Source organism: Tachypleus tridentatus, chromosome 13 (assembly GCF_004210375.1).
Source record: "Tachypleus tridentatus isolate NWPU-2018 chromosome 13, ASM421037v1, whole genome shotgun sequence".
In the NCBI taxonomy this organism is placed as follows: domain Eukaryota; kingdom Metazoa; phylum Arthropoda; class Merostomata; order Xiphosura; family Limulidae; genus Tachypleus; species Tachypleus tridentatus.
The window spans coordinates 36212248-36239855 of record NC_134837.1 but is presented as its reverse complement, the minus strand read 5'-3'; the positions used below and the strand labels follow the sequence as shown (position 1 = coordinate 36239855).

The window sequence follows — 27608 nt, the reverse complement described above, 5'->3', positions numbered from 1 at the left end:
AGTCCATTTTAACATATATAATGTTGAAATAGTGTTTTTATTATTTCTGATTTAAATATTTTTTAAGGTTTAATAAATATAATATTGGAACGCAGATATGTATTAATCACATTGTTGTACGTATGTGTTAATCGAGAAGAGTAAATCAAATAACTTCGAAGTTTTTTGGCAAACATAAAAGGGCAGAAATTTAAGAATTAAAAGGAATTGTTGATTTTTGCTATATTAGAGTAAGTTAGTACTTACATATATATATCAAATTTTGTATATAAGTGTGGCATATATTTTTATATATATATTTAAATAATTCCGATTTCTATCATTTAAGTCCACGGAATGCTGCTGTGCCAAGGGGGGCGTGCCCTTAGGCACAGGAATTTTCAGTATTTCAATGCAATATCGATCACGGTTTCTCTTCTGATGTTTCAAGACACCCTTCCCCACTCCTAAGTTTGTGGGACTTATAACATTATAAACCTGTTTTTGATAATCGTGGTTGGCGCAGCACAAGTAGTCCATTATTTATTTTTATTTTTAACGACAAACGTTAGAAAGAAACTTGAAAATAACCTATTATATATCTTTTTATTTTAAAATTAAATTTGGAATGTGTTGCTGAAGAAAACTCACATCCATGCTTATTTATATTTACATTTTAAAACAATAGTTTGATAAAGTTATTTGCACGGAGAAAGAGTTGTTAAAATATATATGTTTGTTAATTCTGTTGTTTTTAGTTTGTGTTGGAGTCAATTCAACTTTAAAGAAAAGAATAAAGAACTTATTATTATTATTTTAAATGTGCGAAGTCAAAGTGACAGACTAAATTTATATCGTGGCGCACGTGTTGTTTAGGAAGGTGTATTCTTGCGAGACATATCAAACTTTTTATAAGCGATTAATTTTTGACGGTTGTTTTTAAAGCAAGTTTGTATGTTTGATATTTATTTCCTACATTTAGAATATATTTATATAGCGTAGGCATTATTTAAGTGCTTGATAATATTGAAAGTGAAGTAATAAAATATTAATCATTTTTAAGTTTAATAGGAAGATGTGGCTGTTGACTTTTAGTGTGTAAAAGAAACTACGAGTACTCGTCTTCGAGATTCTTTTATATTTTGATTTGAGTTGAGATAAACTAAGCTTATAAAATTAAAAAAGAGCAAAAATTAAAAATCATATTAATGTTTTTAAGAGCATGAGGATAAGATTAAAGATAATACGTTTCAAGTTTTTTTAGAAGTTACAAATATTTTAACGATTCCAAGTCATTTTTGAGCTCCATAGATTGTAATTTCGCCTAGAGCAGAAACCATCATTCAGTTATTTAAAACATTCTTATTTTGTTAGGTGAAAATAAGGGTTAATATTCTTATAAAGACCATTATGGTACAATTACATTTAATTCAGAAAGTGGGAATACATTTGTAATAAAAGAAAGATGATTTATAGACGAATGATTTAATGTTTCCAACCTCTGGCAGTTTTAAACGTCAAAGTTAATGGAACAAGAGTTTAAAATATTTAAAATTTGTGAACATTAAAAACATATAACTATAATTAATTGGACTTTAGTATAAGTTTTTCTCCACTTTTATTGATTCGAATTTAAGTGTAAATAAGCCTAATAATGTAATATTAAGTGAAAAACTTAATAATGCTAGTATATCTTGTGTTGTATAAGTTGTCTTTAAAGTTAGTTTAATCTAGGCTAAATCAAACCTTTTATTTTCACAATTCACTTGAGGAAAAAATAACTTTGCTTAACTTCAAAGCTCAATTTATATCAAAATTAAAGCTACAGGTCTGCTTTTTATATATAGATATATATCATGTCACATTTATCCAAAACATGAAGTTAGGTATAATTAATTCCTATTAATGAAAATAATTAGTACTTATATAAGCATGCAATGCCAGCAGGAAGAGATGTTTGCAGTGAAAGGAGCAAAGATATCTAATTTAAACCTGTGATTGTGGCTATAACATATAAGTATACTTAAATAAAAATTAACTTCCCATTAATATTTTATATTTGCATTATTATTGGTTACTATGATATGTGAGGTAGAAAGTACAACATAAGCTGTGAGGTATTCTCACACCCCTTTCACAGGAGAGAAATTTTTCTTAAATACAGCATATGCCCATTTTTTCTTCTTTAAAGACTTGCCTTAGAGTTTAAACTATCTTAACAAGCAATTTGGTATTATATTGTTCAATAATTATAATATCTTATAGGTAAAATATCCAAGTACTGGAACTTTGTGTATTGTTTTTAAATTTAACTTTATATATCATTGATTATAACACAAGTAATGTAAGAAAAACATGATAAAGTGTTTAGAAGGTGCACTAGTTCATACTATTAGAAATAAGATTAATATTTTATTTAGTATTATACAATTTTTTTTATTCCATCCCATGCTGAGAACATAGGAACTGATGTTTTAATACAATTTCATTGTCACAAGTGGATAGCAATCATAATACACTACTCCTGGATGGAATGTCAGTTTATTGCAGGTTAACTCATAACTACCAGTTTATATAAATTATATAGGTAGATAGACTGAAAGGATTAACACAAAGTGCCTTTCTCAAGAGAAGAACATGTTGCAAACATGCCATGAGGTCATAACCTTTTGACTGTGAATCCAAAGCAATAACCACAAGAGCTGATCAGTTAATAAAATTTTATAATTTGTTAGTTGTTGGGCTTACTAATCAATTACATTCAATTAATTGATTATTTTTACACAAGACTTGGATAAGTGGACTAACCAAACTTATAATGATTAGAAACATTGATATCAGTTAGTTTATTTTCAGGAATTGTACATTAGTTAATTAAGTTGAACAACTTTGAATGAAATAAAAATAATAATGAGAAATCATAATGGTAATATTTAAATTACTTGTATATATTTGGACTAATTAAAAACAGTTGCAATTGGAAACATTTTGATTAATTGAGTGTTTGCTCGACATTAATCGATTTAGTTATTTCATGTGACATTAATCAATGTAATAGATACTCATAGGTTATGGATTGTATCGATTAACTGAGGTATTCAACCACCTCTTTGTAGACACTGGGCCACTCTGCTCTTGCATGGTTGTATGCCTTAGGACAAAGGCTTGTTGGTATAAACTGTAGTTAAGACTAAGACGAAAATTCTGAAATATATCTGCAAGGCCAGATTAAGCTAGTGTAGGACCTGTAGCGTATGTTATAAAGTGGCCCTAAATTAAAAAAACACAAATATTTAACTTGCATAGTAAATTAATTGTATTTTTTTCATTTGCTATACAGCCAGATAACATGACAAATATATCTGACATTTCATTAATAATGTGATTTACATGTAGGTATTAGTTTCAAATGTCAAAAGATGCATTTTCTAGATTTAGCATGAGCAAATTTGTTGATGATACTGGAAATTTCACATAGAAGTTCATGTTTAATGCTCATTAGAGTCAGATTGTTCAATCTATTTTGATCCATGATGCTTCTTAGTTCATTTTTAATCTTTTTAGTTTCAAAAATGAGTTTTTTCCACTGCAGTGGGTAACCATGGATGACAAATAGATGCACAAGGTAGTTTCTACATTTGGAAAACAAGACTCAAAAGAATTGTCAATTATCAAATGGAAAATATTGTGACTCCACAAATTCTTGTTTGGTGCCAACATGAGAAACAAGATCAGTGTTCAACAGTTCAGTAAGCTACACAAATTCTTCATCAAGACTTTCTTTTAGATCTTTTGGATATGATTTTATGAAATTTGATGACCTGTTTACAATATTTTTAGGAGTAATTGACAGTAACTGATGAAGGAATCCAAATACACCATTTATTTTTTGATATGCTTTCTGGCATTTTGGCTGGGCAGAAAGCAAGCTATCAATAATGCCAAGAAATGTTTGGCTTTTAAACTTCTGAGAAGATGTTTGAGGTTCAACAAGTGAATCAAGAGTGCTGGAACCATTGAAATCATCGTACTCATGATTTCACTTGTGTTCTCTTTGAGTTTGTTGTTGATAATCTTCAAGCTCAGTCAGATCTTTGACTTTTTGCTCAATGCCTGATAAAGTAGACCCCATACACCCATGCAAAGATTCACAGAGCGCACAAACTGTGTTCAAATCTTGGTCAAAAGATTGCAAAGAAGCACTGATCATTTGTAAATACTGTAATACTTCATCCCACAATATGATCATTATTCCTGTTTCCAACTATGTGTCTAAGGTTAGGGGTTTTGGTCTTATATTTTCACTTTCTATTGGGACCACTTTTTGCATGAGAGTGTGGTATCTATGTGTATATAATCTTAGTATATGTCCTACCAGTCTTCATGTGTTGCCAGCAAATTTGGATGTAAATTCTCTTTGGCAAACTATTTTCAGTCATGAATTGCCAAGAATACAAGTATGCAAATATTGCACTTTTCGGCATTTAACGGCACGTAAATTTTAAAGCCTTCAAAATACACTTGTAGAGCATTCCATCTGTATTTTGTTTAATCAGAAATGATCTGTGGACTTTTGTCTTTTGCTTAAAGTGCATAACGAAATGAACAATCCATTTTTATCAACATAGAATTTGGGTATGGCCAATCCATGTTAATAACTTGAAAACATTTAGCGTGGAGACTTAGCATATGCTAATTTTGCTACTAGGATAATCTGGCACTGTATATATGTTATGCCAATTGAAATTTAAGACATTTAGTCCACAAAACATAAGAGAAGTGTTTGGGTAGAATAAATATGAAGCATATAATATGGTCTAATATTAATTAATTATTATTCTCTTTATTAGTTATTTTTAATTAACTAACATTGGAATATTGACTGTTAAATATAGCTTTGTTTTGCCTAAGTCATGTAATTCTTTTAATTGGTTGCAGTAAGATACTCCTGCAATGTGAGTTTACTGTATGAGTATCGTAAGCAGTATCAGTTGGATGTACATTATCAATGTGTATTTTTAAGTTATGAAAATATGATTACTTTTATATGTAGCATTTTTTTAAAGTAAAAAACTGCACATGAATGTTTTATTTTACTTATATGGATTACATCTGAAATAATAAGATTTTCAATCACATATGTACTAGTAGTTATGCAAAGTAGTACCATTGAAGATTTAATCTTTCATTTAATGATATGTTCTAAACCTTCAAAGATCAAGATCTGCCTTTGGTTACAGCTCTAAAAAGTTTAATTTGTTGTTTTAGTTCTGCAATTTTGTGTTGAAAGATTTTTGTTTAGTTTTGTATATTATTTATTTATTTTATTTTTTTTTAATATTTAGACTTAACTGGGTTTGGTCTAGTAGTTGGCCTGTTTGGACTTTGAATCCAAGGGTTCATGGTTCATTGAAAATACACTATAAATCGTAGAGACTCTTTGAGACCAAGGACATTCTGTAAGAGTGATTGTCAAATCCTACTATTTAGTTAGACATAAGTATCCTAAAAGTTAGTGGTGGCTGCTAGTGACCAACTGCCTTCTTTCTAGTCTGTTAGTTCAAAATTATTCACAGATGGCCATTGTGTTTCTTTGCACAATATTCTGAAACAAATATTTATAATAGTAGATGTCAAGTTAAGCCTAAAATTAAGTACATTATGAAAAGTAGCCTTTTTTTTAATGTGGTGCAGAATAAATGTGTTGAAGTGTACTTGTCATTTTTGCTGTAATGGTGAATTATAATTTCTTCAAAGACAGCATAGGTATTCTTTTTATAAATATTGTAATTTTGTTTGGCTGCTCGATTCTTATGATTGAGGTAGATTTAGTTTCTGAAATATTTGTTTTTGTAAACAGAGTCTTAATTTTTAATGTGCTAAGCATTGGTGACTGATTAATTTGCAGTTTCATCACTTGTGTAGAAGTTTCATTTATCTCTTAGTGTATTTGTGTTTTCTCCTTTTCAGCATGTGCACTGTTATTAATATATATATTAATGAAGCAAAATGAAAATGTTTACCACTTTTAAAAACGTTATTATTATTTATAATCTAGAATAAATAAAATCATACATATATAAAACCATAATTCCTGGTTTTGAGTCTTCAAAGATCCAAAGTAAGATACTTCTATGTATTAGACCTACATAAGAATGCAAAACTTCCATTTTTATTTATCTTAGAGCTTTATATATGTTTTAAACTCCAATTACATGTTAAATACCTAATTTTAATGTAGTTTTAAATTTGGTATTTTATCATTTTTTTATTAGCATACCAAAATAGAAATATTTGAAAAACGTTATCCTAAAGTATAATATTTATCCACAAGAAACTTGTTAGTGTGTATATTAATAGGTGAAGGTCAGCCAATTTATTTTTTGACATATTTTTGTAAATTAAGTTTGTGTTTCTTCAACTGTATCTACTCACAACATATACAAGAATTACAACTAAACATAGACTAGAGCTTAAGAAAAGTATTTTCTCTCTAGCACAGCTTATGATATATTTACTTTATGTAATACAACCTTTCTACAAATATAACAGTTTGTGTTTATTAAACAAAAAGATATCTTCATTATATTTCTTTGCATTATTTATTTAGTCTAAGATAGTATATGAATATTTGGGTTTGTGATATTTTATGTAAACTAAAGATTTATTTCTAATTTCTGCAATATTTATGTAGTGTCTTGTGTCTATTATAATTGAACATATGTTAGAGAAACACAAAATGTGCTTGTGTGTATATATGTATCATAGAGTTCCAAGAGTTGAAGTATTGGAACATTTGAAAAAGTGATATTTTTGCATAATTAAATTTGAGTAGTCAGGTATTTTGGTTAAGAAAAACAACTCAAAGCAATAGTTCCTAATTTTCAGAAAACCAAATCTGTGGCCATGAGACAAGTCTTTTTTTTTTTGTTAGCAGTATATTAACATTTGGATTAGGCCCTTAAAGGATGCTGGTGGGAAGATTTTTGAAGACTGTGAAATGGCCAGGTTTTTAATGTTGTCATATTGTTTACAGTAAAAGATAATAGAATTATTTCTGACCGTGCGTTTTCTATGAAGGATGTTAAGAGGTGATCTGAATTATTTAGATCTTAATCCTTTGGTTACAAACAGAAAGACTAAGAACTTAAAAGTAGATAAAGCACCAGGATCAGACAAAGTTTTCCTCACAATTTTAATGGAGGTCAGAGTTCAGATATGTGAGCCTCTGTTTTATCAGTAGATAGTATATAATTGCTTGATGGTTTCCTAATGTTACTTTTTTTTTCTTTTTGTTTGTTTAAAGAGAGATGATAAGTTTGCCCTTTATATTACAGAACTATTAATCCTAGAAAAATCTATTGCTATTGTTTCCTATAACTTTACATGTTTTAACATGATTTATAGGGACAACAAAACACCTATTGGTTGATCTTGGCTGTCCCGTCCTCTAAACTAAACTAAAACTATTTAATAAATAAACATCTTAAAGCCGATCCTTATCATTCATATAGTTATCAAGCTTTCTCTTTAAACTCACTAAAATTTACTTCCGGCAAAATAACTGAAGGCAACTCCTTCCAAAACTAACCACCCTGTTAGAAAAATAAATGTCTTAGCTGAAGATGGCTCCCACAGTGCCAAAATTTATATTTGTGTTTCCTAGTCCTGCTGTTCTCACTGTTAAGTATGAAATAAACATGATGCATCAACACTATCAATTCCATTTACAATCTTAAACACCTCAATTGAATTCCTTATAACTTTTTTTTTTCAAGAGAAAACAGTTTGAGAGATCTCAACCTGTCTTCTTTTTGTTTGGATAGCTCAAGAGACTGATAAATCATTACATCAAGAGCCATTTTTTAATGACACTGTTAAGGGTGTTCTCTTCCAAATTATAATTCAAATTATGACAACCCAAATGCATTATCTTGTATTTATTATAATTAAAACCCATTTGCCATTTATTTGCCCAACTCACTAAATGATCAAAATCCTTTTGTAAATCAGCAGCATTCTCTACACAGCCAACAACATACCAATACCTTAGTATCATCTGCAAGTTTATGTCCATTCCTTCATCTATGTAAATCAAAAAGAGTAAGGACTTTGTGACTGAGCCCTTAGTTATGCCACTTGTAACAGTAACACAGTTCCACTTAACTCCATTTGTAACAACCCTCTGCTCTCTTCTGTCTTGCCACTCTTTCTATCTAGTTAATTAACTTCCAGACCTATAGAGATAATTTATTACACATTTTTTTATGTGGCATCTTATCAAATGCTTTTTGAAAATTCAGATACACGAACCTACATCTTTATCCTCATCTACATAAGTAGTAACCTTTTCAAAATATGCCAAAAGATTTGTAAAGGTAGAATTTCCATCAGTAGAACAATGTTGACTATTCAATAAAATTCTAAACTTTTCCCAAAACTTGAGTAAGACTAATGGGTCTATAATTACTTGGAAAATTTTTATCTCGCTTGAAAAGAGGACTTACATTAATTAACTTTCAGTCCTTTGTTACCTGCCCACTATTCATGGAATGACAAAAATCTCCTTAAAAATTCTTCAGGAAATATTATCTGGCCAAGGAGTCTTACTCTTTTATAAATTTCCCATTTTGTTTCCTATTAAGTTCAGAATTAATGAAGTAATTTTGTTAGTCATGTTTCTATCAGCTGTTCAAGATACGGAATACTGATTATGTGTATGATGGAAAGTGTGTGGACTTATGGTATTTAAATTTCCAAAAACTTTGAATAAGGTGTACATGAAAGAGAAAATCATATCGGTAGACATTGGATAAAGATTAGTTAATTGGTTTGCAGGATGGTTGGATGGAAGAAAGCACCATTTAAACTGGACCCTTGTTACTTGTGTTTTGGCCTTTGCTTTTTCTTATTTATGAGTGATATTGATGAAAGTATAATTAGTCAAGTTTGTAGATTATATTAAATTTTGGGATATTTAAATCTGTTTTGAGGGTGTTGAAAATGACCTCAATTAATTGATAAGTGACCTTTTAATTATTTAAGTGTTTTAGCTAATTGCCTCAAATTATATTAAGTACACAGTAATACATAACATTTGAAGGACAGTAAGGGGGTGTATTTGAGCATTGTAGTTGTCCCATTCATTTTGGAAAATATCTATTAATATACAGCTCTGATTCTCACAATATTCCTAAAGTTCTCTTATGTGTGTGTGCTATGTCTAAAGGCAAGTTGTAAAGTTGAGTGATTAGTAAAAAATTTTAATTGTTGAGCCCATTAATCAGTTATGTCCAACTAATTGATTATTTTCACATGCAATGGCTTAAAAAAAATGTTATGATGCTAGAAATTGAGTTTTTGATACCACCAGTGGTATATTTTTTGTATACTTTTTTTGCTTAATAATGTAATGTCAATATTTTGAATAACTGGAATAACCAAAAACAGTAATATTAGAAATTTTACTTTTTATTAGTTGGATATTTTAATTAATATAATCATAATTTAAATTAATTGATTAATTTACATTACATTAATCAGTGCTCATTAGGAATGGGTTATACTGATTAATCAAGTTAATCACCCTTCTCTAAAGGCAGCATACATATTTCAAAGGTAACCACCCTGTTTGAAAAATAAAATTGCCTAATTTGTGAAAAATTTCTACCCTGCCAGATTTTAATGCATGTATCTTAGTTCTTTTGCTAAAACCATTATACACTATAAATATCAAGCATGAATCATGTGTATTGCTAAAACCATTATACGCTATAAATATCATGCATGAATCGTGTGTATTGCCTTTATAATTTTCAACTTTTCAGTCAGATCCATTCTTGAAAAAAATTTCAGGATTTTAACCTTTCTTCATATGAGAGTCACCTCTGTCTCAGAAATCTTATTAGCCCTTCTTTGAACCCCTTTTATTCCAACTACTCAATGCCCTTCTTAAAATAAAAAGCCCAAGAATTAATGCAGTATTATAGATGAAGCTTACCAAAAAATGGCTCCATTGACTTCAGTCTTTCTATAAATGCAACCTAAAACCTTATTTGCTTCCCACTAGTAACAACACTGATGGTAGTCTGAAATGCTTAAAAGACTGTCAACCAAACCAAGAAGATCTCTTTCTTCTATAATACTATTAAATTGATCAAGAAAAATTAAGTAGATTTCAAAAGATCCAGATGCTCAAACACTGTTAAAGAAAAATAGCTATTTTAAAATGATTGAGTTTCTGGGTCTTTCTAAAATTTACTGTTGAGTTGATTTCCATCAAGATATTATTTGTAGTTTAAGTTAAGGTAACTCATATGCATTACCTTGCATTTAACATAATTAAATGCCATCTGTCATATCTTTACCCAATTTGACCAATGATCCAAATCTCTTTGTAAAATACTAGCACCTTCCTTACAACCAACTACACAGTGTTTTAATGTCATCACCACACTTGGCCAATTTCAGTTACCTTATCAGTATTGAGCTCACTTATTCCCCACATCCATGGAGAGAGATTTTTTTAACTAGACTTTTATATGGGTATTTTTCAAAGTCCTTTTAAAAACCTAAGTATACTAAATCCACACCTTTACCCTTATCCTCATAAGCAGATACATCTTTGAAAAATATCAAAGTGTGAGTCAAGATTTACCCCATATGAAATGATGTTGCCACTAAACAAAATTGTAAAATTTGTTAGGTGGCTCTGAAAACATTTTAAAGCAATTTATTGAGTTTTCCTGAATTTTTACCATCATAGAGCTAGGTTTAATTGATATAATTAGTTATCTGTGAGGAGTAATTTTGAAGATAATTGTATTAATTGAAATTGTAATCAATTAATCATAATTAGAGTTTCTGATTTTTAATTTTACATTATTCCAGCAATTAATTAATCAAAATTACTATTGAACTGATTGTCACAAAATAATCAACTAATCAAAGTTAGTGTTTTTGACTTAACATATTTTATTATTTCAATTGGCTAAGTAATAGAAATATTATTATTGCATGTTTGTGCTTAAGAAAGGTTGAGCAAGTATGGTGGCAACAGGAATTGCATCAAAGACACAACTTTAAATTCAAAAAAATTACAAGTTTGTTGATCTTTGGTGATTTAGGTGGAGAGGTTGTGGTTCAGTGTCTTTGATGCAATTCCTGTTGCCACCATACTTGCTCAACCTTTCTTTCTATTGCTAAGCTGTTAAGGCCATCTGCCACTTTATTTTGAATATCTGACTAGGGAGAAAGAAACAACTGTTTGATAGCCTGCTGACAAATGTTTGTTTATTGAATTGCTAACTAGAGAAATGGCAACTGGCTAGCAGTGCCTTTTCCCAACTTTTTTTTTTAACTTCTACTAGCTAAGTGGAAGGTAACTGACTTTATTTATTTTTTGCTTGCACACAAGATGATCAGGGAAATACTGTAATAATCAATTGATTAGATGTAATTGATTAATGGGACCATCACTTTATTGATTAGCAAATAACACTAACTGCCAGACGTACTTATAAATAAAAATCAGGTTTTGATACCTGTGGTGGGTAGAGTATAGATATCTGATTGTGTAGCTTTATGTTTAACCTGCATCAGCAAACCTTTAAAAAGTTGCATTATGGAACACCTAGAGTCTAACTGGACCCTCCATCTGGACAAATAGCTATCAAAATGTTCTTTTGGCTTAGTCATTTAAAAAAAAAAGTTTAAGAATATATAGTCTGTAGAAACAGAATGTCTGTGTTAATGTGGGTAAGCTGAATTTAAAATAAGTTTGTACATGTGCACTGTAAAAACTGGACAAATAGCTATTGGACTGTTCTTCATTTGATATACAGGTTTTCTATTTAAGAATCTTTATTTCTGATCAAACCATTTTGACAAAAGTAAATACTTTTTTTCTGTAATGTTCAGCTATTTATGGAGTTGTCATGATTGTATTTAGCAACCCATACTGCTTTGCAGCATAACATGGCTGTAGCTACTGCATCTCGATTTTCTGTGCTGAAACTTGAAGATGATGAACTTGTAGAAAATACATCCAGTTTTCAAAAGGCTCCCAAAACATCTACATCGGGAACCAAATCCAAAGATAGTGGTAAGACAGCTAGCAGTGAAAATAAGAAGAAGAAGAAAAAAAAAAATAGTAATAGTGAAAAAACTGAGGTGAGGTTGTAAGTAGTTTATTTGCAGAGAGAGAGAGTTGTCTTTTAAAAAAAAAAGTGTTAAAAAATATAAAATCAAGTGTAATTTTGTAAGCTCAGATGAAATAAATAAATATCCCAACAGCTTTTATTGTTTTTTTGTATTTTCTTTACATTTTAAATCTTTAATACATTATGAATAAAAAAGTTTAAAAAAATATTTTTCATGAATCTCATTATTTTGTATTTCTCATCTAACTTTGCAGCCTTTTTGGTAAAAATGTTAACCATAAGATGAAATCACCTGTTGCTATTAAAATTCTATTTTGGCATGTTAGAATTATCCAGTTAAGTATTACATTAGTTAGAATATTAAGTATGAAGAAAATGAACTCTCCAATTCCTTACCAAAAATAGTAATGTTTGTTTATGGTGATCACTTTTTTTTGTAAATATTTGTGTATGTTTATACGATGTATGATTTTTATATATTCATTTCACGTTTTCAGTAAAGGCAATTTCTTCAAATTTGTGCTTGTTTTGGAATCTCATAAAAAATTAGTGCATAAGCATATATTTTGTATTTAAATTATTATTATTAATTTTATAATTCTTGATACTTTTAATAAAGGTTTGAATTTTTCCAGTGGTTATATGCAGTGTACCTTGATATGATCTTGGGATTTTGATACCATTTTAGCTTCAGAACCTTGCTTTTTGTCCAAATGTTAAACATAAAGGAAAAGGATTGGGTCAGACTTCAGTTGGGAATCGCAGCTCTTCTCACAGTTCCGATGGGCTTGATACTCAGTGGGAAGAATGGAAGAAGAAAGATGATGAAGTAAGAGCTGATTAATGTGCTTAACATCTTGTGTTGTATGAGTAGTGGTTCTTTTATTGGAGGGCAATCTTCTAGTTCAGTTGCAGTGGTATATGTTTTGTATTTGCACATCGGAGTCCAATTTTGATGGTATATTACATAAGGTTAAATACACCTAACATTGATTGTAAGATGTATTTTTGTAGCTTATTAGGATTATCAAACCAAGTTGTAATACTTTCTGTTATTAGCTTGTGTAAGTAGTAACTGTTTGTTTTGTAGAAAACATGCAGGTGAAAACATGTTTTTATTCTACAAGTAAAATGACATAGTGCAACAGAAAAACTGAATATTTTACCAGTTTTGGAAAATGTCTTATGCAAAGATAGGTAAAAACCAAAACACTGGTAAACAAAAAAAACGTTTCTTGAGCTCAAGTTGTTTCTACTGATAAAACAAGTTCCTCATTCCAGTATTTACTATGTTACATAAAAACTATTCTAATATATGTTTTTATTGTTTTGAACTAAAAAAAATTATAGTTCATTATTAAAGAATAGCATTATAATTTTTATGATACTTTTTCACATTTTGTATTATAGGTCTTGAACCTTGTCAATATTTTGTTTTAATGTTTTGTAGTTAAGCACAAAGCTACACAATAGGCTATCTGTTCTCTGCCCACCACAGGTATAGAAACCTGGTTTCTACCATTGCAAGTCCACAAACATACCATTCTGTCACTGGGGGGCTTGTCAGTATTTAAAACTTCAAACACTGAAACAAGTTATGAAACAAAAAATAAATCTTAAAATATCTCTAAGTAGGGCCTTTAGATAAAGGAATATATAGAATAAATAGTAACAAGATGCTTACAACACAAATCTTGTTAAATTTATCCTATTGTTTGTCAAAACATGTTTCATATTTATCTGGTAGAGAACTGTTTAATTTTTTTATCACAAACTAACATTCCCCAGAAAGTCAATGGTAAGTTGAAGGATTTACAACTCTTAAAACCCAGAGTTTGATTTCCCAGTGGGCAAAACACCAATAACTCATTGCGTAGCTGTGTGCTAATACAATCTATTATACAGTTTCAATATAAGAAAGCTATAATTTGATGAAAATAGACTTTTTATGATGTATTTACTACACATGATACTAATTTATAATACCCATTAAGTATATGGATAACTGTACGTTTTGTTTATTATGTAGGTAACAAATTATAAAGTTAATAAATCATTGTTTAAGCTTAAAACAAGAACAGAAATTAGAAACTAGATGATGCAACATTATGTATGACTAAACTAACCACTATTTTTATTTAAAGGAAATGGCTTTATGGTAGTAGTAAGATATTTACCCAGTTTTACTGCTTTGGAATATACTTAGGATTTTTTTTTTTCTTTTGATTGTATGACATTGTCCTTTGCAGAAAACAAATACAAGTTATTGTTTTTCAAAAGTTCAGTAAGCAGTAAATTGTACATGTATTGAAGAGTTGCCCTTTGCAGAATTAGGTTGGGACCACTGTTTTTACACTTGCATTAAAAATAAATATGGTTATTCTGGAGCATTCTATCTAATACTACAAAGACTGATACCTAATTTTAAGTAAGATTTTTATGATTAGAGCTATATTGTGAAACTAAAGGTTTCATTGACTTCTTGCACTTTTAATACAAGAACTCAATAGTTTGATGTCTTGGCAGGTCCAGGATTTGCAGGAAAAGGAGACATAACCTAGTGTAGCTGTGGATCAAAAGGTCCATTTAAGTGATGAGATTACAGAAAGCAGATTCAGAGACAACATTTTTTTGTGTCAGGGGTATGGATTGGATTCTGGCTGTGTCCTATCCTGGACCTGTCAGTGATGTCATGTTAGAGTTTGTTCAGTTTTCATTGAATTTGTTATGCAGATTTATTGCCATTATGAATATATAAACATTTCTATTAATTGTTTACCAGTCTATCGAAAATAATTTTTCTAAATTTTCAACAAACAGAAATAAAAAGTAATAGAAGATAAAGGAAACAACTGAACACACAAGTTTTGACCTTCAGAGTATTAAAATAGTTTAGATGTCATTCAGTGAAGTATTTAAATCTATCATATGTAAATGTCACAATGTATTGAAAGATTAAAAGTAACTAATATAAGGCTCAAAGATGGACTTTGTTTGTGAGAGGGAAAAAATATAGTTGTTTGAGTTGTTAAAAAGTGCCTTACTAGTAAGCACTAGTGAATTAACCCTTTAACTGAATTGGTAATGCATTTACCTACTTTACAGGAGCCTGAGGTTCAATTTTGTTTCCCTTAAAACCAAAAATGGTATTTCACAGATGTAATAGTTCATTATAAAATGTTTTACTAGTGATGTTATCCATGATTTACAAATAAATATTTATATATTTTCAGTTTGTATGTGATGTGTATGAACAAGACTTGCAAGAAGCTTTGCTTCAAAGTAAACTAGAATTTGAAGAGAAAAAAAAGGTAATCCACACACACTGAAAGAGAATGCTTCCTTATAACTTGTGTGTATCTGTTAGAAAAGTGTCTTTTATCAGGAATGGTATTTAATTTGCTTCTTAAAATGTTTAGATGTAGAGAATAATGACCTGTGTAGTATGAACATACAATCAGCATTTGTTTGCCAGCTGCATGCTTATTGTGTAAGGTAATATTAAATTTTAAAATATATTTGTTGAAGATGCATTAAACAAATAACATAATGTGGAACATCGTGTAAAGAGTTTTCAAACACAAAACTACAGTATAAAAAGAATGGGTACCTTAGCCTTTTTTTTTTATTCCTTGTAAAAATAACTTTCATTTGAACTTATGGCTGGTTGATGCTTTAAATACATGTAAATTTTTGTGGTTGAGTAATTTTTTGTAGTAAATATTTTCAGGAAACAGTTTAATATGCCTGATTATTTCAGTCTGTGATTCATAACAAAATTTGGAATTCCTTTTATAAACACATATTTTTGTAGCCTGAAATTAGATAGCATTTAACTGTACTAATTTTCTTTAAATTATTTTTACTTAAGTTGTATTAGATAGTGGGGTTGTTGCTCTACACAGAAATAAAACTTAGAAACAAAACTTAAAAGTTTTGGTTGTTTTTCCAATACTGTGTAATTTGCCATAGAAATACACAGCTCATTCCTCAGTTGTCTGTATCGGTACGTAACAAGCTTAACATATACACATAAAAACAAAATGGCATTGACCAGGGCTTTTGATTGTATGTTCCTTAGAACAATATATGTACACACAAGTTAAATTACCGTATTTTCCCGGTTAATAAGCCGAATCGCCGAATAAGCCGAGGCCAATTTTCAGCTCTGAAAATGAGGGTTTTTGTTTATTACCGCCCAATAAGCCGAAGCCATTTTTAAGAAGTGACAAGTTTCTTCAAAATGATTTCTTAGTCTCGTTTCAGCGTCAGCATGCATGTTGTGTGTGATCATTGGCATTCTGTAGTAAAGCAGAACGTGTCGTATTGAGACAGAGATGGAATCAATATGTCATTCGTTATTGGCTCCACTCACTGTAATTAGGTAACCAATGAAATTCCAGAAACAACGTTTCACTGTAGTCTTAACGTGCTTTGTTGATTGGACAAAATTACCGCCTATGGTAATTTTCAAAAGAAAAACATTTCCTAAGAAGAAGAAATTTCCGAAAGGAGTGATCGGCCAATAAGCCAACCCCAAAAATCAGGTCCAAAATTTAGGGCCAGAAATTCGGCTTATTAGGCGGAAAATACGGTAAGTAAATTTTTAGGCTTATGTGTCAAATGAAACATTGTTCACCTTTTGCAATACCAGATAAAATCATATGAAAGTGTTGTTTTAATTGGTAGACTACAGATTGATGACAAAGAAGCAATAAAACAAATGAAATTATTAAACCATTTACTCTTGAGATGTTGTTGATTTAAGATGATAAAAAGCATTTTCTTCAACTTTCTTTTAATGTTAAACAGTTACATGAGAGTATATATTTTGTGGCTTATAATTAAGTCCATAAACTAGTAACTGAGATAGGAAAATCTTTAATAGGTTTGGGCTAGTAAGTGTGAGAGAAAATTCTTTAGTAGGTTTCAGCCCAGCAGTGGAGATAGAAAGAACGTTAATAGGTGTCTGAAATTTGTGTCAGATAAAGTTTGGTGGTGCTACTAGGCCTGCTAAGTATCATTCAGTTTTATTAGAAGGTCAAAGAAAATCCTGATTGCAAAGAAACCATGTTTAAATATATTTGAAATTTAAAACATTCCATGATATATCTACTGTGTGTGTGGTTTTAGTATTTGTTTTTAGATGCACATTACCCTTGCAAAGTCTATATGAATCTTAGATTAGTGAACTCAAACATTTCATCTGAAAACAGCTAGTTAAAATCAAGTTATTGTAACTTCCTTCTCCATGAAAACAAAAATTGTCTCATGAAATGAAAAGTTTTGTTTGTTCATAGTCTAACAAAGTGAGTTATATAAACCTGTATTAGTCATTTGTTGTAACTTATAAAATGGAAAATAAAATATTTTATGTTGATTTAAGGATAATTTCTTTTATATATTTAACTTTTAAAACTAATTTATTATGTAATAACACTTTGAATACAGCTTCAATAATGTTTTATGTTTGCTTTCATACTTACTTTTTTATACAGAAACATCTGATCAACTGAAATTTTGTTAGTAGGGATTAATTGTAAATTAATATAATTTATTCTCCATTTTTGGCATAAAATTTAAGAGAAACATTGGGTAAAAAAAAGTATAAATTATTATTTAAAAAGAGCTGAAAAAATATTTTTGTGTCTAGTTCTATGGTGCCATCCAAAAGCAAGCAGAAGTAGAAAAAAATAGTAGCCATGAATTAAAAAAAAAGAAGAAAAACAACCAGAAGAAAGATAAAACATCTACCATGACCCTTGATCAGTTTCAGAATATGTTACCTAAACAGTTGGAAGGAGGTGAACAAAATTTTTGAGGAAGTTTTGTTATTAGATATTTGTCTTTCATTGAGCTTCAAGTGTATATTTTTCTGCATGAAAGAAATTTTAGTTTCTTACAGTTTTTTGGTTGTGTCACAAAGAAACAAATTTTAACTCCTTGAAAGAAAAATAATTGGACACTATTATTGTGATATGTGACAGCCATAATTTGTAGTTTAAAATTTATGTTTCAGTATTTGCAAGATAAAAACATTATTTTGAAATATATAGGTTTGTGTAATTATTTGTACTCTTTGTGTTTGAAAACTGTTGATAAGACTTTAGTTTAAAGATGTTGTAAGTTGTTTTGGCTTATTTTAATATCAGACTTATGTATGTGAGGTTTATTAATCATTTATTTTTGTCAAAATAACTAATGTAAAACATCCTTAGTCTACCTTTTATGGCTAATGAGAGGTGTTGTTTTTTTTTAAACTTAGTTTTTATATTTTTGGGAATAAGAGTAAAGGGAAGTCTTAAATTCATTTAAAGCTCTTCCAGAATTTAACATTGGGAAAATATGTGAGAAAAAAGGAATCTGGATTTTCTTTGTAACAGGTGGAGATATTTCATCAAGTCCAACTCATAATCAACAAGCATCTATACCTGAGGAAACCAATTTCTTTGAAAAGATTGAAGAAGATGCAGAAAAAATTATTACAAAAGAACACAGACAAAGCTCTTATAAGAGTCCAGAGGTAAAAAACTCTCTGAGGAGGTTTATTATAATTACTTTAAACATATTTATGATGTGAAAGGACGTGTCATTATTTTGTAAAATATTTTAGATGTTCTACCAAAGAATGATCTAATAGAGAAACTCTTCTGTTGCATGAGTATAGTTTAGGAGTTCTTGGAACTAAACAAAACAGTGTTACTTCAAAGATATATGTACAAAAGAAAAGAATATATATTATCATCATAAGGGATGAATAATAAATCAGTAGCTTTGTTCGTATGTCCAGTAGTAGTTGTCTTTGAATGAAATTGTAAAGAATCTCTCCAAGAAAAGTTATTTTTCCTACGTAGTATTTTCAGGTAGAGCACTCTTCTGTTGCATGAGTATAGTTTAGGAGTTCTTGGAACTAAACAAAACAGTGTTACTTCAAAGATATATGTACAAAAGAAAAGAATATATATTATCATCATAAGGGATGAATAATAAATCAGTAGCTTTGTTCGTATGTCCAGTAGTAGTTGTCTTTGAATGAAATTGTAAAGAATCTCTCCAAGAAAAGTTATTTTTCCTACGTAGTATTTTCAGGTAGAGCACGTACGTAGTCTTCAACATCAAGAAGATATTGAAAGAAAAGATAAAGAAATCAGTGAGCTCAGAGAGGAACTGAAAAAGACAAAGGTGAATTAAAGTGATATGTTGTGCCATAGTTAGTTGATTATTCTCTCCTATAATATTTTGACATAATGAAATAAAATATGATTTATAGTTTTGCAATCTTTTACAGTGTTAACACAGAATATGAAACTATTAAATAAATTTTCTTATTCTACCAATTTCATCAGTAAGTTGAGTTTTAAAGAATTACCGAGAAGTTTTATCACCTGCACTAGTAACTGTATTTATTTGTTACAGGAAGAACTGAAGACAGTGAAGCATAGATGCAAGAAACTTTGTCATCTATTAGCTCAAGGTGAAAGTAAGTATTAACCCTACACTTGTGAGAGAGTCAAAAATGTCTGTTTCATCATATTTGTTTTGCAGAATTATGTTTAAAATGTAAATAAACAATCTTGTTATAAATGTGGATTAATGCACTTGGCATCAAAATGTAGTTTATAATTCACATATTTAATTTATGTAAGTTTATTTTCTTAATTTCAGAAGGAAATATTTAAATCAACTCTCAGTTTTGACTTGTCTATGTCAAGTACTGCATATATACTCTGAATTGCCTGTGTTAGATTTGCTTTCTACCCTTGTATGATTTTCTAAGTGTCCAATTACTTAGAAATATATACAGACAGTATGTATTGACTTGTGCAGTTTATTGATTTATAAAAAATGTGAAGACCACACTAACTTGTCTGTCTCATATTATTCTGTTTTTCAAGATATGTCAGTAATTCTCTTACATTACTATTAGATTATTCACAACCAACAGAAAGCATGGCTTCTTTCCTTACAAAGACACCTTATGTGGTTATTTCATTTTGTTGCCTCTAAGGAGACCATTTCATTTTCATTGTTTGTGATCATGTTTTGTTTTATCTTTAGTTCTGAATAGTTAACAGAATGTTTGTAATGTATATACAGCTTAGAAAGCCAATTAATTATAATAGTTTTAGGACATTCTATTCTAGTGCCTGATGTAATTTTTTATGGTCTAAAATGTTTATTTAAAAGGAACATTAATGATGCTGTGGAAAACCAATATAGTATGAAATAATTAGTAATAAGGAAGCATTATCCTCAGTATAAATTACTGAAATAGGCTTATAAAAACCACCTTTCACTTAGATTTATTCAGTATAGGCATTATAAATTTACAGACAAGACTTTACTAAAATTATCATTTTTACCAGTCTTGCTAAATGTATGAAGGTACACAAAATACATTCAGAGTTACTTTACATATAGTGTCTTGGCCATAAAAGGTTGGTCAAAATAACTGAACCTGTGTACAGTTTAATATTTTATTCGGTAATAGCTCTTAGAAATCAAAGTGTGTTTTACAAGTAAATGGCATACAAATTTATAAATTGTATTGTTCTGTGTCATTAACTGAAACCTTAAGTACTATTATTGCATGCAGACTATTAAGGATTCAGATTCTGTTCTAGTTACTGTTAGGTTATGAACAAAGTAAAATAAATATTATTTATGTACATTTTTAAAGAATTAATTACATTTTTATAAGAACAACTTACATGTTCTAATGCAGTGACATATCCCTACAGGTGTGTGATTAGGTACCACAGTTAACCTGTATATTTGGTTCATGGTGAATTCCCAACCTATTTAGTAACATATAGTAATCATATAGTTATGATAGGAAGTTTCTGTCACAGACCCTTCTGTGGAAGGATCTTTGTGAGATTGTTAAATGATGTAGATCCACAATCTTACACAACAGAGCATATAGAACAGCATAGTGCTCCTTAACATTACAAGCCAATTCAGAACAATGCCCTCATCTGAAAAATTAAAGTTGTGGTTATGAATACCCTTTGACCCCAAAACCTGAGCACATCTATTGTTAGTGTTAACAAGACAATAAACAATAATAGTAAGTTGATGAAGCCTCATATGCTTTCAACTACACCTAAAAATCAAAGTATGTTTTTGTGAAAAAGATGATAGAAGAACTGGAATGACAGCAAACCCATTTGATCACATTTTTGTCAAGGCTTTCAATACTGTACTTATGGTCTTTTGTTCTGCTTAAGCACAGTCTTGGAGCAAATGACCCTCTGCAGTAAAGAACCTTATTCAGAGTTGTTCATATGTGTGATATGAGGTTAATTTCACATTATTTTAGCAGAAGTTTGTGACAATGGAAATTTCAAGCTCAAACAATAGTGTAATTGTAGCCATCAGATCAAGATAAGATGACAATGAAATAATAGTTCCAAGGATATTTCAATACTTGTAATATCATTTTTTATAAAAAATAAAAAAAAAATAAAAAAAAATTAATTATTAGTATGAATCAAAATACATAATAAAATTTTGAACACGTGATTTTATTTTGCCTTAAAAACTTTACAGTTGTACAACTTATACGTGGAACTTTTGGATAATTTTTTACGATTTTGTATGTAAGAAGAACATAAAATATTTTAGTTCTAGTCATTTGTTCTGGTACTTACCTAGATTAATAGGGACATTTGTGAAATACTTGAAATCAGAAGATCAGGCACTTGTATATCATTAAAGATAATATTCTAAATCAAGAAAGTTGATGAAAGAAAACCAAGTATTTTATAACTCCTGATAGGAATTATAAGGAAAGAGAGTTGTTGTTTTTTTTTTGTGTGTGCAAGCCTACTTACACATCAACTGCAAACTGCCTTATGAAACAGTACTAGCTTTATAATTCCTTCATTCTACATCATGCAACAACTTAAATTAATGAAATTCTTAGTAATAGTAAGATTCATAGATGACATTGATTAGTTATTAAAATAAGCTATTGTTACAGTTATTTTTCTCATGCATGCTTGTTTAACTACACTAACAGCTATTAATTATCTACTGTGCTTTAAGTACATAAAATAACATGGAAAAAAGTGTATTAGTGTGTGTAATTGAATACTGATATTAGATGTGTTATCTTTATACATGTATAAATTGTTTCTTATCCACAGTGAGAGATAAAGCAGAAATATTAGTACAAGTAGAACGGATAACACAAGTTAAAGATGAACTCACAGAAGAGGTAAGAGTTACATTCTTGTCTCTATTATTGACATCATTTAAAATTGTTGCATACCATGTTATGCCACTATATCAAACAAACCGAGTTTTGTGTTTACACACAGTACATAGCTTTTAAGGAGTCACAGTTACTGTGAGAAATTCATTTCTCCTTTTGTGGTGATGAACTAAGTCTTGTAAGTACGGTTCAATGACCAGCAACATCTAAAAACTGTAAATAATGTTTGATTTCATGTTTCAGTTAAAGAGATCTTTCCTGGTTTACACCTTCAGGAACTTTACCAGTAATAGAATGTCAAATTTAAGAAAAATAATGCCTTGCAGGTTATTGTTTTAGAGAAGGATTAAACAGGGGATATCATACTTGAAAAGCATTACTACTGGACTGCATTTGTCTAATAAATTTTTGAACATTTGTTGTCCAAAAACCTTCTGGATAGGTTCAAACCATTAACAATGCCTTTTAAGTATATCTTATAGACATCATTATATTGGAAATAGGCTTAATTTTGAAGTGTTAAGTGTTTAAAAGACAATGAAACGTATTTAAGACTAACATATCATTATTGCAGAAAATTCTTTTATATAAAATTTCACTTTGTCTAAAACATATGTAATTAGCATGGTACTTATGAAATGTCCTCTTAATTTAAATCACAGTGAGCTGAAATAATTAATTTTATAACTTAAAAGCTTTACAGGTACTGTATTTAGATATTTCAAAATTGTAACACAAGTTGTAATTTGGGATTGTAGTAAACTATTTGATTTTAAGCTCATCAAACCTATGGACCTGTTGACTAACAGTCTGGGTGGAAAGTAAAGTTAAAAATAGTTAAATAATTAGAACTAAAATGCAAAACCGTTTATATTCTTATCTTACTAACAGATGCAAATATTCAAGCAAACTATGTATGAGCAAGATGATTTGAATCTTCAGGTTATAGATTTTTGTTTTTCCTTCTTACTGGGGCTTACACAGAATAATTCTATCTTCAATGTTACAGATATCAGGCTTAAAAGCATCACTGGAACAGGAACGATCCAAAGTACATGCACTTCAGACTGAGTTAAGAAAATACCAGGTAATGTTTTTATTATGTCTAAATTCTGAAGTCTTCCTTGTTGAAAAAAGAAAATAAAGGTTATGGATCACATTCCATTATATGTTGTATCAAGGCCTGTCTTCTGCCTTCTTTATGAATGACTAAAATGCTGGTCTAATATTTACTTGTTAAAATATTTGCTGTTGGTTCTGAATTTATTATCATGAATTGCAGTAGTGGCTCATAATAAGGATCACTTATTTGTTCTTTATACAATATTATTGTTCTGCCAGCCAACAGTAAGAATGGGCATGAGTATTGAAATCAATCCTGGACACTATTACTAAAAGGATCATTGTGCATTGCATAAGGTACTTTTTTAAGTTATTTCTATACTTTTCATAAGATAAAAAAAAAATTAATTACAGGGCAATACAGGAATTACCAGCCAATAAAAGATGAATATTGGGTGACTGGAACATGTAGGTACTCAATGCTTTGTACAGTATACATTCAGTGTTTCTAGGGAGCCAACCAATATATTATGTATGAAGTGAAGGAGTAAAAAATATACATTAAATTTTATTACACACATTCATAGAATAATTACATTAAGAGGCACAAATGTTTGTTTAAAATGATGTTTGACATATCTATGTTTTATCTGAAAATGCTCCTTTTATCCTGGTAAAATGTTATGTGCACTTTTGGGAGATTCTATCTTAGTGTAGGTATGTATATACCAATTGCTGTACATAGGGAATTTATTTATGCTGAAACCATAAATGCTCACTATGTTCTCAAACAAATTTCATGACAGTCTCCAGTTGCAGCTTAAATTTTCTAGATCCTGAACTAATGTGATCATATAGTTAATAGCTACAGTAAATCATCATGAACCATATCAGTTGGCCTCCCTCAACAGATACCTTTAAGCTATAGTTTAAAAGATAGTGTCAAGCTCTGTTTCAAGCATTGGATTGGCAGTCACAGTGATTGCTGATATTAAGTATCAAGTTATAACCCACAATGATTGTGTATTTTATAAATGCTGTAGATAGGTTAGCCATCATTAAAGTTGACTGTAAGGAGTGTCAAAACTTGTGCAGGCCATTTGAGGTGAAAGTAAGGCAAAAATTTTGTAGCTCTATAGTTTATTTATAAAATAATTAGTTTCAGATGAAATATGTTCCAACAAAGGCTTACCAAAGTTTAGGGCCATCATTGTGGAAGAGGGTCACAGAAATGTCAGAACTCGAGCTCCATCAGAGTATTAATAAAATCAACCCAATTAATTAACACGTTTTTGATCTTGTAGAATGTGCAGAATTTTACTCCTAAGAGTAAACCTGCTGAGTTGCACCAAAAGTGTGACCAGCTGAGAGGAAGCATTATAATGACCACAAGAAATATTATAAATGCTTCTGCACACATGCTGCTATATTATGACACATTGTTTCTTGTATTCATATGGCTATCTATTTTTATATATATATATATATATAGCTTTACAATTTAAAATAACAAAGCCTGCATGTATATGTTCCCCCTGCTAGTACAGCTGTATGTCTATGGATTTGTAATACTAAAATCAGGGGTTTGATTCCCCTCGGTGGGCTCAGCAGATAACCCAATATGGCTTTGCTGTAAGAAAAACACGCATGTATATGTACATAAATACCAATAAGAATTGCTTGCTACAGGATATAAATATAGTAATTATGTGTGTGTGTGTGTGTGTATTTTACAAGCAGATACATAACCTGGTATATTGATCACTATGCATATAATGGTTTGGCACATTATCCATTGTGCCCACTATCCAAGATACCATTGTGTCAATGATATCAAGAGCAATAGCCATCTATTCTGCATGAAGCCAGTCCAAAGATTATCATTTCTAACAGAGCATCATACACCAACATGTTTTGTTAAAATAAACTGTTTCAAATGGGACATCACTACTATGGCACACATTTATGTCCATGATGGACATAAAAATAATACAGAAACAATATAGTTTTAAAGTGAACATGTAGTCCAAAAAAGTAAATATACAAGTTTAAGGTTTGAGGCACAAGATAAATAAAAACCGTGAATTTAAAAACCTGCAAACTGTGATAATAAACAAGGTAAGCATACTGGGATAGAGACACTGAGGATACTATTTACTCAAGTTACAAACCTCTATTTTGACTCTACCAAATGTAATTCTGATTAACAGAATGAAACCAAAATTATCACTGGTTTTTAAATTCCCAATTGTACTCCTGTAATTGCTACTGCTTTTTCACTTGTGCAGACTAAATGAGAATTAACCTTTGATTCAGAGGTACAGGGGTGTAACGTAAGTTGGAAATATATTATTGTAGACTTTATGCACTCATTACATAATACTTTTCTTTAAGAATGTTAGGATATAGTTTTTAATAAGATCAGCTAAACCAGTGAGATTGTTTCAGTCGTCAATGTATAGTTTCTGGTAGCTTCCATGTAATGTTCTGGCACATTATCCATTCATGACTGAATAGCTATAATAATTTGTTAAAAATGGGTTACTTTAATAGAACAGTTACAATTGTTTTCAATAATAAATTTAAATTATTCCATTTTTTGGTGTAAAGTTATTGTAAACTGTTCTTAAATATTTTAGTTATCTGGACTTGTGTTTTACAGGGAAATAAACGGGAAAACAAGGAGCGTAAAGATTCCAAGTAAAGCACAATCAACAGAGAGGTTCCTTTGTAAAGATCTCTTTTCTTAAGGTTTTCACAACTCCATTTTCATATCTTCTTAGTTTCATAGTCATTTTTGTCTTGGTATATGTTACATATAAATGCATAGCTAGGGAATATTCAAGTATTATGTCACATACTAATTCAGAGAAAAAGTACAGTACAGTTTTTATTCAAAGACATTATGAGTTAAAAAGACTGGAATATTAAATTTGCAGAGATCCTTCTGTTGTTAATAACACTGTAAAGTGGATACAGTCTCAACGGAATGGAACTTGTATACTCACTACAGTATTTTTAAATATCTAAATATTATATAGAGTTTCTTTAAACTGATTTTTAGTGGAATCTCAAATGTCGAAAATACACAAGCCAAGAAGAGAATTGCTACAAAGAATGTGTGACCTAATGCTTAAATGTTCCCTTAAAAGTTTTTTAAGTATAATATTAAATATATCGATCTGTTTAAAAATGTTTTTTCTTTCACATTGCATATGATTTTCCTTGACTGACAGCTTTTGTTAAACAAATGTATTTTTCTTTGATTTTCTACTGGTGTTCAGATATCTGAGGATGTTTATTTGGAATAAAATGCTTTGTAGGTCAAAATAATATAAACAATGGTTTTAGTGGGTTAAGGTGATATTGTTAGAAGTTTCTTAATTAAGAAATTTTTTCTGTGTGAACTTGAAAAAAATTTGTGTTTTGTGATAGGTTAAAAAAATTTTAAATCACTGAAGGAAGAAGAGTGTTACAGATATACAACCTCTAACAGCCAAGCATACATCAAACAAATGGTTTTAATCGTTAAAAATATCCTTATCTAGGTATTTACTTTTTTCCCTTTCTGGCATATAGTTTTGGATTTTCATTGTAAAATTTCAAAATGTCTCAAGATTTACAATGATTTTAACATCCTGATAACACAAGTAACAACTAATAATGTATGACAGTTGAATAACAGTTTTATATATGCATTTCTTGACCTTTTGAGCAATATGCCATGGTATTCTCTCACATTAAATGTATGTGAATAAATTATGGAGTATAATGAAGTATTAAATATTTGGTAAGTTGAATATTTACATAATGTACCAAAAAAAAGCCTGTTATACATTATGAATAATGTATATGATATTAAAATGTTTGAAATTAAAGTATAGTTTCCACTTTATTATTTTATCTTTTAGTGTATCCAGAAAATTCTATCATATTTAAAATCACAGAATTAATTTTGAGAACTTGTAAATAACATCTGTTTTACCACTGGATTAATGACATTTTGCAAGTAATTATTGCCATTTTTCAGTATTAGTCTTAATTAAAATCAAATTATGAAAATTAAAACAATTTCTTCCCTTTTAACAGTTGTTGAGAAGCATTTTAACAAAATATACAATCATGGAGTTATCACTGTTCATTATATAGAAGCGTGGTGATAGATGAAATACAAATGTTTCCTTTAA

At 29.6% G+C, this 27608-nt stretch overlaps 1 protein-coding gene across 11 annotated transcripts; it reads left to right on the top strand.

The window, feature by feature from the left end:
- Positions 1–801: 801 nt before the first annotated feature.
- Positions 802–27299, top strand: LOC143240108 (G kinase-anchoring protein 1-like). 11 transcript variants are annotated; one of them, XM_076481995.1, is made up of 12 exons: positions 915–931; positions 2567–2688; positions 11930–12150; positions 12829–12969; positions 15374–15451; positions 17794–17944; positions 18524–18663; positions 19221–19322; positions 19557–19620; positions 22292–22362; positions 23369–23446; positions 26084–27299. In XM_076481995.1, exons 3-12 carry the CDS (start codon positions 11956–11958, stop codon positions 26123–26125), a joined length of 1062 nt encoding a protein of 353 aa, XP_076338110.1. In that variant the 5' UTR covers positions 915–931; positions 2567–2688; positions 11930–11955; the 3' UTR covers positions 26126–27299. The 11 variants fall into 11 exon arrangements, with proteins under 11 accessions (XP_076338109.1, XP_076338111.1, XP_076338107.1 ...); XM_076481994.1 differs by lacking the exon at positions 2567–2688 and having other exon boundaries at positions 802–923; XM_076481996.1 differs by lacking the exon at positions 2567–2688 and having other exon boundaries at positions 813–931; positions 11950–12150.
- The last annotated feature ends 309 nt before the right edge of the window (positions 27300–27608 follow it).